This window comes from Gadus chalcogrammus, chromosome 18 (assembly GCF_026213295.1).
Source record: "Gadus chalcogrammus isolate NIFS_2021 chromosome 18, NIFS_Gcha_1.0, whole genome shotgun sequence".
Lineage (NCBI taxonomy): Eukaryota > Metazoa > Chordata > Actinopteri > Gadiformes > Gadidae > Gadus > Gadus chalcogrammus.
Window position 1 is genome coordinate 4912856 of NC_079429.1, and position 12395 is coordinate 4925250.

The window sequence follows — 12395 nt, forward strand, 5'->3', positions numbered from 1 at the left end:
TCCGCGCGCAAAAGCTAGATTCCTCTCGCCAGCCTCTCTGAAGCAACAATTACAAATCGACGCGTGCCTTGCTCCAACGCCAGCCCAGGGCCCGGCCGCCCGGCGGCAGCACTGCCCATCACACTGGTTACACATCCCTCACTCCGTCGGCCGCAGCTGGACCATTACGGTCTGGCCGGTGACAGCCGGTGAGTCGAGAGCGATCGGCAGCAGCCCTGCTGCTGGCAAGCTGGCAGTGGATGAGGGGGTGGTATGCCCCAAACCCACCACGTTAAGGGCTCTGGGTGCCGGATTCCTCGCTAAGGGACTGAGGCGGAGCTTCTTTCCGCAGGCAGTCAGACTGCTTCATTCCAGTGGACTGTAACTGGCACTTTTCCACAATTTTCTAGGCACTTTTATATTATGTAACATTTAAGTTTGAAAAAAGAAAACAAGTTCAAACAAAGTTTGAACTAAGGGGGGCAGTTTCACCAGGGTTAGGGCTGGACAGTATTAAGATCTAAACCCGGGACCCGCTCTGCTGCTGACGTACCGTTCTGGGTGAGCTTGGTGGAGCAGACCAGCGTGGCGATCTGGAAGGAGTCCTTGCTGATGGTGCAGTTGCCCAGGTTGTGGTTGCTCTTGCCCGTGGCCAGGTAGCCCTTCTCCTCCAGCTCCAGCTTGGTGGCGGGCAGGTTCAGGTACAGGGACAGCTCCTCCAGTTTCTTGGCCTCCGCCTGCCACAGATGGAGGGAGGGGGGGGGGGGGGGGGGGGGGGGGGGGCGTTATATCCAACATGTTGACCCTGTTGAGGCTTTATGTTAACGCGGCAGTGCAGCCCGGTCAACTCACGGTCAGAATCTGACTGGTATACAAGTACACGGATTGTAAGCGTGTGTATGCTTTGCAGCAAAAACGAAGAAAAGCTTTGTTTATTATGATTTTTTTAGGGGGTTATATTTGTCTTAAATACTTTAAATTGACTAATAAAGACAGTAAACCAAGCGGTTCACTGATGAACATCCATTATTGGAAGCAGAAATACAAAAACCAAAAGACATCACCAATAGCCAGCTGGCAGGAAATACTGCAGCAGAAGGCAAACAAGATTCAGAGTTAATTGTAAATCAGCTCGTGAATTCTCAGGTCATCCCTTTGATTAAGAATGATGGACAGACATGAATCATCAAGACACATATGGGGATACACAGTATCGGTGTTGGAGCCGGACAGCGCCACACACACACAGGCACCGTGTCCAGCCTCCTTCACCCGCCCCCCCCCGAATGGAACAGGACACTGTCAGCACTGCGTCTCATCGCCATGGTGATCACGTCGCCGTGCGACAGGACCGGGGCGACGGCGGGGATGGGGCTGACGGCCGGAGATCCAGAGCGACCCGGACCGTAATGGATTACCTTGTACACGATGAGGTCGTGCTCGCCATCCCTGAGCGTGGTGCCGTCGTAGCGCATTAGCTTCACGAAGGACAGGGCGAAGATCTTCTCCGATTTGTCTTTGGCTGTGAGAGAGAGAGAGAGAGAGAGAGAGAGAGAGAGAGAGAGAGAGAGAGAGAGAGAGAGAGAGAGAGAGAGAGAGAGAGAGAGAGAGAGAGAGAGAGAGAGAGAGAGAGAGAGAGAGAGAGAGAGAGAGAGAGAGAGAGAGAGAGAGAGAGAGAGAGAGAGAGAGAGAGAGAGAGAGAGAGAGAGAGAGAGAGAGAGAGAGAGAGAGCACACGGGTTAGAACTGAAGCTGAACCCCAGGAGAGACAACGGGGTAGTGTAGTGGCTATAACCCCAGCCGAGAGGTTATGGGTTTGCTCTCCCATTATCAGCGACCTACCCGTGGCAGCCGAACAAGAAGTGGAACAAACCTCCAACCTGCTCTTCGCAGCTCCAAGGAGCATCGGGTTAGCAGCCCCTGCTGGTACATTGCGTTATAATTGTAACTCTAATAGAGCGTTTCACTTGCGTGTGCGTCAATGTACGAAGGTGTTGCAGCTCACAGCTGGAGTTAGAGACCAGACTAGGAGCAATATCAGGCCGAAGTGATGAGTCCAGAGGAAAGTCCTTGGAAAAACCAACCAGTAGGTTGCCATTCCTGGTGTGTTACTGCTTAGTCAGCCCTCAGGATAACCTTACCAGGGCCTCAGTGTCATCCTCATGGAAGGAGGCAGACAGCTTGGGAGAGCTGTGAGCGTGTGTGCGTCTCAATACGACGTTGTGGTGTGGCACTAATAATTTGGGTGTTTTTAACAATTTCGCAGCTTCTGGTCTGTTCTTTCCATGGCTGGAATGAAACAGCGATCGTCGTCCATCATTTGAGAGCAAGTTGTTATTACCCTGTGTTATTTCACTGTGTGCGTGCGTGTGCTGTGTCTGTGCATGTGTTTTAATCATGGGCTTCAAGAGTTAAACAGTAGTTTATCAAAAGTTTGTTAAAGAGTCATCCAAATAACTGTGGCACAGAAAACGACCGAGTCATAAAACTTTCCGTCTCCGACATCCAGGCCACGCTCGCGAAGCGCTGAACATGTAAGACGGAGAGAAGGAATCTAATATTTATACGCAGAGATAATAAGTAGCGGCGTCATTTCACGGAGCGCTTGGCACTGCACATTAGTTAAGGTAAGTGACACACCGATATGTTTGCGCAGCACCATGGCGATGTGTGCGTGCATGTCTGAGTGTGTTTGGGGGAGGGAGGGGGGAGACAGGGAGGCGGAGGGGGTATTTCGCGTGTACTGCGTGGCACAGATCATCCTCAAGGCTGAACAGACTCCGACGTCCGCACGCACGGAGGAGTGATTCAACCCAGACATCCCATGCATACCATCTGCATTAATGCCCCCCGTTCACCACACTGCGACCCAGGCCTGGCACTGAATCATCGCTCGGGAGAGACGCCGGTGGAGGTGAACGGAGAGACGGCCCGCGACCCCCCATGGAGGGAAATGTATGCAGCGACCTCCAAAAGGGGGAATAAAAGACAAGAAGGAGGCTTCTTTTTTGTTCTTGTTTCTTGTTACTCTGAGTGTCGTCGTTAACGAAAGGCAGCCGTCGCACCTGATGAGGGACGGAGGGGAGACGGCTGCAGGGACGCTGTACCTCCGTACTGCTACGGCTACACCACCCAGACACCACCCAGACACTCTACACCACCCAGACACTCTACACCACCCAGACTCCAGCAGATCACAGAGGTGAGAGTCACGATACCTCCATAATGCGACGTCTACACCACCCAGACGCCAGCAGATTCAGGGCGAGCGTCAGAGGCCCCTCCATAGTGCTACGTCTTCCCTACACCACCCAAACTCCAGCAGACTCACAGAGGTGAGCGCCACAGGCCCTCCATAGTGCCTGGGCTCTGAGCTACGTCTGCTATACAACACCCGAAACCCCGAGCATATACACAGAGGCGGCAACGGCAGATCAGAGCCGACACGGGCGCAACCTTTGAGGGACTTCTGGTGCACCAGTTCAACGAGACGCGGCCTCACGGCCGAAGACGCCATCAGAGCGCTCGCTGACCGGCGTAGCGCCCGCGTCATCGTGGACGCACGTGGACTTGGTCAAACCCCCCCCCCGCGCTCCACAGAACCGTTCTTTCCCTTGTCTACAGTTTTTTACCGGGTCCGCCTCATGCCTTTAGAACCTCCTCCAGGTCCCGCTCGCTCTGCTGGTTCCTCGTAGAGGGCGTTCTCACAGCCAGAGTACAGCGATTCACCCGCTCTCATAGCGGGGAGGAGTGAGTGCGTCTGTCTCTGCCAGGGAGCTGCCGCTATGGGGGGGTGGAGGGGTGGAGGGCGGGGTCACAGGGTGGAGCGAGGCTCTCTGCGGGCGGAGGTTTGTGTCGACTCAGTTCCCCCCCCCCCCCCCCCCCAACCGGCACCGCAATGAACAGGGCTTCGGTAAAAAGCGCTGCATTGCAGATTGCCTTTTAAAAACGGTCTCAATATATTATATCTATATATATTTACGCTAATAGTGATGCTTTCTCTTCCTGTCGAGGAACACCTTGCGCGGCGGCGGCGGGGGTAATGGATTGCTCTCTCCGTCGGGGAGCAGTGCTGCTGACAGACTTTCCGGAGGAAAAATGAATAAATAGACATTAATCTCCCAGCAGCCCCGGAGCTGCGTGCCTGCTGCTGTTGGGACAACAAGGCTGTGGGGGGTGGGGGGGTGGGGGTTGCACCTTCTGCCGGTGAGACAACATGGGCAGGGGGGGGCTTGCTGCTATTGGGACAACACAGACTCTGCTGCGGCCAGATGGCGCTCTGGCTCCACCAGGCCACGCCCCCTCCCTGGGTCCACCAGGCCACGCCCCCTCCCTGGGTCTACCAGGTCACCCCCCCTACCTGTATCCACCAGGGCACCCCCCCCCTCCCTGGCTCTGCCACGCCTCACCCCTCCCTCAACGTCCTACCTCCACATATTTTAAATGAAGCGTTTAGCTAAATGCTGAAGGATGCTGCTGGCCTGATGGGCGGCCCTGCTGTCCCCACAGTCCTCAGCCCAACAGAAGGGGACCGTCAGTAGGTGATTCTCCCCGGCCATCTGGAGGGGGGACAGGCCCCCTAACTGATGGCACCTGATGTACGGTGGGCTATTAGAACTGGTTCATGTAATGGAGGGGAGGGAGAGAGAGGGAAGGAGAGAGGGAAAGGGAGAGGGAGAGAGACAGAGACAGAGACAGAGAGAGAGAGAGAAACAAAGACGGACGGGGAGAGAGTGAGAGAAAGAGGGGAATAGAGAGAGCGATAGAGGGAGAGAGACAGGCAGAGGGAGGGTGAGGAAGCAAGTGAGAGAAAGAGGGGGGTAGGGAGAGCGATAGAGGGAGAGAGACAGGCAGAGGGAGGGTGAGGAAGCAAGTGAGAGAAAGAGGGGGATAGAGAGAGCGATAGAGGGAGAGAGACAGGCAGAGGGAGGGTGAGGAAGCAAGAGAGACAAAGAGGGGGATAGAGAGAGCGATAGAGGGAGAGAGACAGGCAGAGGGAGGGTGAGGAAGCAAGTGAGAGAAAGAGGGGGGTAGGGAGAGTGAGAGACATGAGGGGGAGAGCGTGTGCGGGGCTCCAGTTCATGTATCATAGTGCGACGCCTCTGCTGTGACTGAACGTCCTCCGTCGTGTGTGTCGGGGTGTAGAGTGGCGGGCCGCGATGATGGCCCCTCACACGGTGGCGCTGCGTGGGTACTCACAGTCCTGGGAGGAGCGGTGGCGGAAGGTGAAGCGCAGGTGGCTGCGGTTCACGTCCTCGATGGGGATGGCCACCTGGGGACACGAGAGGGGAACCATGTGAGCCCAGCGCCAGGGACAACAGAGCAAAACACAGGGGGGTTAGGGTGACAGAGAGGGCCGGCCCCATTAAGGGGGAAATATTAAACTAATCGTCTACGTAGAAGAGAGAGGGTGGGTGAGTGATTGATTTAGAGCAGGGGTTCTCAAAGTATTGACAGCTGAGGGCCAATTTAGGAACCCAAAATTTGACTGAGGGCCGAAGGAAAAAAAATTAGGCGGGAAACGCCGTCAGCATCCCAGTGGTGAAAAAAAACATTGCACCGTGGACCTCTGGGTGTGAGGTCAAATGAGGTTCATCCTTTCAAAGTAATGTGCAGTCGGATTAAAACTAACAAATGGAAACTTTTCTCTTTATATTTATTTATTTTTGTATATATATAATAATAAATAAAAAAAGAAAAAAAAAAGTGTTTTTTTTCCCTGTACGTCATTGCGGGCCGCCAGGAATTTTTCTGCGGGCCGCCATTGACCCGCGGGCCGCACTTTGAGAACCAATGATTTAGAGTGAGTGAGTAAGAGAGAGAGAGTGTAAGAGAGTGAATTAGTGAGTGAGTGAGTGAGTGAGTAAGAGAGAGAATGAGTAAGAGGGTCAGTGAGTGAGAGAGTGAGGAAGTGAGAGGGTGAGTAAGTGAGTGTCTGTGTCAAAGATATAAAAATATATTGAAAACGCAACGTGAAAAAAAACGACTACAAATGAACCCATGCAGAAGGACGCCCTGTATGCGTTGGCCATCGTTCTCCCAGTAACCACGCACCTTGATGGTTTCAAACCAGCGCGGCTGCTTGACCTGGTAGTAGATGACCGACTTGTACTCGTGAAGCCCCTCGTCTCCGGCCCCCGGGAAGATGACGTTCTGGAGAGGGGAGGGAAGAGAGACGACATGGTGAGACCCACACTCGGGGCTGTCCCGAGACACTGCCAGACCGTCTGCACCTCCTGTGTGACATCACAGCACATTTACATGTAGAAGACACCTTTATCAAAGGCGACTTACAAAAAGAACGTCTGTCAGAAGAAAGATTAACAATATATCTCCGTCAGTACAGTAAGGATGTTCCTGGAGCCAAGTGCCAAGCACTAACAATTGCTCCCATTGCTCCCATCAATCCCAGTCCCTGTATGCAACACGACGCCAAGTACTATTTTTTAGTGCCAGGATGTACAACATACATTAATTGCGAGGTGAACTCTGAAGTCTGAACAGGTGAGTTGAGTCAGTACATCCAAACATATATATTGGCTGCTCTGTGCATGACAGACAGACAGACAGACAGACAGACAGACAGACAGACAGACAGACAGACAGACAGACAGACAGACAGACAGACAGACAGACAGACAGACAGACAGACAGACAGACAGACAGACAGACAGACAGACAGACAGACAGACAGACAGACAGACAGACAGACAGACAAGTGGAGTGGAAACAGAGAACTAAATGAGAAATTAAATATTGAAGCCCTATAAGACCCAGGGAAGAGGCGGAGGGGTGGGGAGATATTGGGGAGGGGGGTGGGGGGGGGGGGTGGGGGGACCCTTGGGGGCTTGACCAGCTGGCTATACGGGGGTCCAGGTGAAGCCATTAGGTCGTTGCCAGAAGCAATTAGCTGAACAAAACCCACCCTTACCTCCCGCCTAGGGTGTCCCCCACAGTAGGTCAGAGTCTGTGTTTATAGAGGGTCTCCCTCCCTCCCTCCCTCTGGGGTCCCCCACTGTAGGTCATAGTGGTAGAGTCCAGTGATATTCAGGGTCTCTCTCCCGTCGGTCCCCAGAGCTGCAGCCTCTGCTGCTCTAATGGATTCTGACAACCAGCAATTATGAGGAATAACGGGACTGACTTGTGGTCCCCCTCCGTGCTTAACGACCCCGCCTGGGAGAGGGGGGGGGGGGGGGGGGGGGGGGGTGTTAGACCTTATTTAGCGGGAGGTCCAGCCCCCCTGAAAAGGACCAGTCGTCTCCTCTCTCTAAGATGGGGTTAAACTTTTATTTAGGCTTCGCACCAAACCGTTACGGGGGCTGACGGTGTGAATGAGGCCAGTCTGCAAATCCACTTGCAACACATCTTACCCATGGCTGCTCAATATATAATCCTACCACTTTGCCCCTATTGTACTTACAACCCAAGGGTGTGTGTCTGCATTGAACTCAAGTGGGTCGAGTTTCCAATCAGAGCGCCCACACCTGCGCTGTAAACTCCGGCCCTGCGCAAAACCTTGGCGGGCATCGCGGCGCCATCCACCATGCCTCGTTACACTTCACACAGAACAAGACCCAACATTGAGAGAGCGGTCAAGGGCAGACACACAATGACGGGAAGGACGACCAATGGGGGAGGGGGGAGAGGAGGGAGAGGGGGAGGAGCGGAGCGGGTTGGCTCGTTGGACATTGCGAGTGGGGGAGGGAGGTGACACCAAGTTCAAAGTATTTCTGAACCAATATCTGCTGAAAGGACGCATCTCTCTTGCCAAGGTATTGGCAGCCCCCCCCCCCCCCCCCTCCCTGTTCGGGAACAGCGGAGGTCACGAGGGGGAGGACAGTGTGTGGCCGTGAGCCAGATGTTGCCATAGCAACGGGCAGAAGGGGCAAGCGTCTACCTGTGTGTGTGTGTGTGTGTGTGTGTGTGTGTGTGTGTGTGTGTGTGTGTGTGTGTGTGTGTGTGTGTGTGTGTGTGTGTGTGTGAGTTAGTGTGTGGCTGTGTGTCTACCTGTGTGTCTACCTGTGTGTGTGTGTGTGTGTGTGTGTGTGTGTGTGTGTGTGTGTGTGTGTGTGTGTGTGTGTGTGTGTGTGTGTGTGTGTGTGTGTGTGTGTGTGTGTGTGTGTGTACTTGTGTGTCTACCTGTGTGTGAGTGCGTTAGTGTGTGGCTGTGTGTACCTGTGTGTCTACCTACGTGTGTGTGTTATCAGATGGGCTGCTCATCAGAAGTGTCATCCTCCTCATCCTCTCGCTTCTAGCAGAACTTCCTTGTGCCGAAATTACGCCGCGGTAAGTTTGGCCAATTACAGGTGAAAACAGCCCCCCCAGTGGTCTGTGTGTGTGAGCACCTATGTACGCGCACGTGTGTGTAAATGTGTCCGCTACAAGGACACGCACGCAGCCGTGAGGCCGTCCCCAGGAGCGCCAGCAGCTGGGATCGATGCTCCTTAATCAGGGCCACGGCCGTCTGAATCCAATCACAACGGAACGCACCGCGCTGCATACAAACACTGTGTACCACCTCTTATTCTGGAGCGACATTCCCAGCGTTCTGGTGAAGGAACAGCCTTCCGATAACGCGTCCGTAGCTTGTCTGTTCAAGTGTACCGAAAAGTACACATAGCATATGAAAAATACATAAAAATTCAACCAATCATGATTCACCCGTTCCACGTGCCCAGAAATACATCCCAATAGCGCACGCACGCACGCACGCACACGCACACACACACACACACCCCCCCCTGACCCCCTGGCCTCCTTCATGAGACATTAGAGGCAGGGTTAGTGGCCATTAGAGCCAGTCAATCCCCGAGCATGATGGGGGCAATAGAGGCAGCTTATAGGTCGGGCTAGGAACAAACAGAACTGATCAATATTAGATCGGCACTTTTAAAAAATTCGATTGGCGCCTTGTCAACAGAGCCAATCCATTCAGCGATACATGCATAAAGTCAGCAACACGGTTCTAAAGGTATTTCTTCCAGACGTTTTGGTTTAAAGTGTGGGGGCCGGTCACTCCCACCCCATTGGGCCCATAACACAACCGATTGTCTGAAGCAGTCAGAACCAACACTGCACCCGGTCTAAGGCGGTAAAAAAGGTTTGATTTGACAAGACTACAGGGGGGAAAGAATATGAATATGAAATACACATCCCTTGGCCCCCGAACCCCGACATGAAGGCGGTAAATGGTTGCCTTGGCGACGGCCCCGGACTTACCTCCAGCTTCTTGCCGTCCTCGTCGTACACCGACATGGTGACCTCCACGTTCTTGGGCGTGGTCTTGCTGCCCTTGTCGAACTCCCCCTGGACCAGAGTGACGTAGATGTCGTTCCTCACGTCCCCTAAGAGAGGAGAGGGGCAGGGGCATTAGGGCCGACCCCGGCCTGGTGATGTCGTTAAGACCGAACCCGGCCTGATGAGGTCGTTAGGACCGACATCCGGCCTGGTGAGGTCGTTAAGACCGAACCCGGCCTGGTGAGGTCGTTAGGACCGACCTCCGGCCTGGTGATGTCGTTAAGACCGAACCCGGCCTGATGAGGTCGTTAGGACCGGACCTGGTGATGTCGTTAGGACCGAACCCGGCCTGGTGATGTCGTTAGGACCGAACCCGGTCGGGTGAGGTCGTTAGGACCGACCCCGGTCGGGTGAGGTCGTTAAGACCGACCCCGGTCGGGTGAGGTCGTTAAGACCGACCCCGGCCTAATGAGGTCGTTAAGACCGACCCCGGTTGGGTGAGGTCGTTAGGAATCACCCCGGTCGGGTGAGGTCGTTAGGACCGACCTCCGACCTAATGAGGTCGTTAAGACCGACCCCGGTTGGGTGAGGTCATTAGGAATCACCCCGGCCGCGTGAGGTCGTTAGGACCGACCCTGGCCTGGTGTTCATGTAATAACAACGAGGGTGGAAAGGGGGCTTCTGTGCCAGAACCAGAATAAAGAGGGAAAAACACTGCATAGATTACCACAGGACACCTAATGAAGAGCTTCCGGGAGGTAATGGCTCACGACGGCAACCACAGGCGGATTGAGCGGCATTGGTCGTGCCCATGAGAAGGCTTGTTGTGGTGCTGATTTAATACGCACACTAAATGGTACTCGGGCACCTTGAATGATCGCAGCGCTGTCATTAAACCCCCCCCAGGTGGGCGGGAGGCGTGGAGCTCTGCGTGTCCCCACAATCAACAGGGATGACAATTTGGCGTGTGTGTGTATTTTGTTGATGTGTGGGTGCGTGTTGGTGGAGTGCAGGTGTGTGTGTGTGTGTGTGTGTGTGTGTGTGTGTGTGTGTGTGTGTGTGTGTGTGTGTGTGTGTGTGTGTGTGTGTGTGTGTGTGTGTGTGTGTGTGTGTGTGTGTGTGTGTGTGTGTGTGGACTGCAGGTGTGTGTGTGTGCGTGTGTTAGTGGACTGCAGGTGTGTGTGTGTGCGTGTGTTGGTGGACTGCGTGTGTTGGTGCGTGTGTGTGTGTGTTGGTTTGTGTTTGTGTGTGTCTGTGTGTATGTCTGTGTGTCTGTGATGGTGGAGTGCGTGTGTTGGTGGAGTGCGCGTGTGTGTGTGTGTGTGTGTGTGTGTGTGTGTGTGTGTGTGTGTGTGTGTGTGTGTGTGTGTGTGTGTGTGTGTGTGTGTGTGCGTTGGTGGAGTTCAGGTGTGTGTGTGTGTTGGTGGACTAGGGGTGGCGGTGGTAGCCGAGTGTGTGTGCGCCATCATGCCGGAAGGTGGCACATGTGTGCGCATTGTCGGAGTGTATGTGTGAGTGTCGATGGAATGAGTTTCCGTCTGTGTGTGCTTGCGTGTGTGCGTGTTTGAGTGCTTGCGTGTGTGCTTGCGTGCGTGTGTGTGTGTGTGCACCTGGCATGATGATCTCGGGGAAGCCCATCTTGCGGGCCACGGCGGTGGTGCGGTCCACCAGGTGGGGGAAGTCCTTCCTGATCTGGTGGATGTCCCCGGGCAGCCGCTTCAGAGTCACCCACAGGCCTGCAGTCAACCACAGGGCAACTCAGACACACTCACCGGAGAGAGGCACCGAGCCCCGGGGAGGAACACACTGAACCGCTCCCCCCACGACCCAGGGCAGAGAGAGGACAAAACGAGGACAGGGGAGATGAGAGAGGCAGGACAGAGGGGAGAGAGTAGATGAGACAGAGACAGAGAAAGGAGATGAGAGGCAGAACACACAGACATACCTAAGCGAGAGTGGAGATGAGTGAGAGAGACAGAGGAGATGAGAGAGTGAGAACAATCCCAATCAGAGCGAGAGAGAGTGAGAGAGAGCGAGAGCGAGAGCGAGAGCGAGGAGATGAGAGAGTGAGAACAATACCAATCAGAGCGAGAGAGAGAAAGAACAGAAGCAAAGTGCGGAGACGAGAAAGCCAAAGGTAGGAGCCCGGGGCGGTTCAGTAAATAGAATCATCTCGGTCGTTAAATAAAATCACGTAAACAAACAAGAAATAATTGGGCAAGGGAAAGAGACTGGCAGGAAGGATTACATTGTATTTTTTCCGAAACATGCTCAAAAACACGGTTCTTTAACCCGCGGTTCAGCTCCCAACGGCTCCGGTTAACACCGGTTTGTTTCGAAAAAAAAAAGGTCCCATTTTCCGCCACATATCAAATTGCGCCGGAGCAAAACAGTGGCAATTTCCAGAGTCAAATAATTGCACAGGGAACGACGTCGGACCCCCACGCTGGGGGGGGGGTCTGTCTGAGCTCCCCGCTAATGCTGAGACAAAGGACCTGTGGGGCGACTTTTCTGGGTCGTATTTTCTTCTCAATTTAGCACCGCCGCCGCGCCGCTCTGATGTCTCCCGGCGGCGGCGGCGGCGGCGGCGGCGGCGGCGGGGGGGGGGGGGGAGGGAGGCTTTAACGACGGCCCGGACACGGCTCAGGAAGTCGGGGGGCCGCTCTGTATTCCACATCACGGAGCGGCAGGAGTGATGACGGCCGGTCGACTCGGAGCGACGGAGCGCAAGGAGTTATAAATGGTGCGTTACGTTCGGTTTGGGAGTTGTGGAGAGGGGGGGGGGGGGGGGGGGGGGTCGGGGGGGAGCAGGGTTCAATTTTAAAAGTAAACAACTGAAAGACGGCCCCCTCCCTCCCTGCTCCATCTCCTCACCACCGCTTCATGGGGAAGGTTTGGGGATCCAAATGTTTGCGGACTGATGACAACGGTACTTCTTTAAAGATATATTTTTTGCATTTTTATGCTTTAATAGAGTGAGATAGACGGGACGGTATGGGGGAGAGAGAGGGGAGGACATGCACCAAAGGACCACAGGGGGGCGGAACGCCATGACAACGCCACTTCTAAACAAACTACACTCAAATAAAAGCTCTTCAATGGTACCTACAAGAACGGAAAAAGAGAGAAAGAGGTGGATGCATGCCGTCCCTCGTGCAGTAACACGGACACGCGTCTGCT

At 54.3% G+C, this 12395-nt stretch overlaps 1 protein-coding gene across 1 annotated transcript in view; it reads right to left on the minus strand.

Annotated features, from left to right (window-relative positions):
• dock1 (dedicator of cytokinesis 1) overlaps positions 1-12395 on the minus strand; it is a 164341-nt gene that overhangs the window by 113061 nt on the left and 38885 nt on the right. Inside the window, exons 13-18 of the mRNA XM_056577277.1 lie at positions 10826-10951; positions 9198-9322; positions 6033-6131; positions 5178-5250; positions 1398-1501; positions 533-716 (exon numbers count right to left, since the gene is read on the minus strand). Coding sequence (XP_056433252.1) covers positions 533-716; positions 1398-1501; positions 5178-5250; positions 6033-6131; positions 9198-9322; positions 10826-10951 — 711 coding nt within the window. The remainder of the gene's footprint in view (positions 1-532; positions 717-1397; positions 1502-5177; positions 5251-6032; positions 6132-9197; positions 9323-10825; positions 10952-12395) is intronic.